The sequence below is a fragment of the Arvicola amphibius genome, chromosome 8 (genome assembly GCF_903992535.2).
Source record: "Arvicola amphibius chromosome 8, mArvAmp1.2, whole genome shotgun sequence".
Lineage (NCBI taxonomy): Eukaryota > Metazoa > Chordata > Mammalia > Rodentia > Cricetidae > Arvicola > Arvicola amphibius.
This window is the reverse complement of record NC_052054.1, coordinates 67,584,688-67,585,629: the sequence shown is the minus strand read 5'-3', so window position 1 is coordinate 67,585,629 and position 942 is coordinate 67,584,688. Positions and strand designations below refer to the sequence as shown.

General features: G+C 52.8%; 1 protein-coding gene across 1 annotated transcript; it reads right to left on the bottom strand.

Annotated features, from left to right (window-relative positions):
* On the bottom strand, window positions 1-942 carry LOC119820405 (olfactory receptor 5-like). The gene has a single exon (XM_038338698.1). It carries the CDS (start codon window positions 940-942, stop codon window positions 1-3), a length of 942 nt encoding a protein of 313 aa, XP_038194626.1.

Sequence of the window (942 nt, the reverse complement as noted above, 5' to 3'; positions counted from 1 at the left end):
TCAGCACAGACGGAGGGTTTTCTTCAGCACTGCATGGACCTCCCTGTTCCGCAAGCAGTAGATGATTGGGCTGCACAGGGGAGTGGCCACTGTGTAGATGACTGACAGTAGCTTGTTGAGGTCTGTGGATCTGATACGTCTGGGCCTGGAATACATAAAGAGGACCACAGAGTAGAAGATGCCCATCACAAGGAGGTGGGAGGCACAGGTGGAGAGGGCTTTGTGGCTGGCAGCAGCTGAAGGCATTTGGATCAGCACCCTGCTGATGGCCACATAAGAGGCCAGAGCAACTAGCAATGACCCACAGAAGATGACGATGGCTGAGATGAAGTCGACCAGCTCTATGAGAACCACGTGGGTGCAGGACAGGTTGAGAAGAGGAGGTGCATCACAGAAAAAGTGGTTGAGGACATTGGGGCCACAGTAGGACAGACTCGCAATGCATGTGGTCTTGATCACAGAGACCACAAGTCCACCCACCCAGGAGGACAAAGTCAATCCCCAGCAGACCTGAGGCCTCATGAGCAGTGGGTAGTGCAGCGGATGGCAGATGGCTACATAGCGGTCATAGGCCATGGAGGCCAGCAGGGTGCACTTGGTACCAATGAAAGAAATGAATAAAAACAATTGAGCCATGCAGGATGCGAAGGACATGTGGCAGGGGCTGGACCTCAGGCCCATGAGCAAACTGGGCATGGTGACCGACACATAGCACATCTCCAGGCAGCTGAGGTGGCCCAGGAAGAAGTACATGGGCTTGTGGAGTAACTCAAGGTGGCTGCAGATGAGGTAGATGACTAGCATATTCTCTAAGAGGATCAGCAGGTAGAGGGCCAGAAAAATAACAAACAGACCATCCCTGATGTCTTTCCTAGCAGACAAACCCAGCAGGATAAAATCCTGGTCAGTGGACCTATTGGCCAGTTGCAGAGATCTCTCCAT

Excerpts from the sequence above, each read along its gene's own strand:
- LOC119820405 (XM_038338698.1), bottom strand. The coding sequence starts at position 942 with ATGGAGAGATCTCTGCAACTGGCCAATAGGTCCACTGACCAGGATTTT.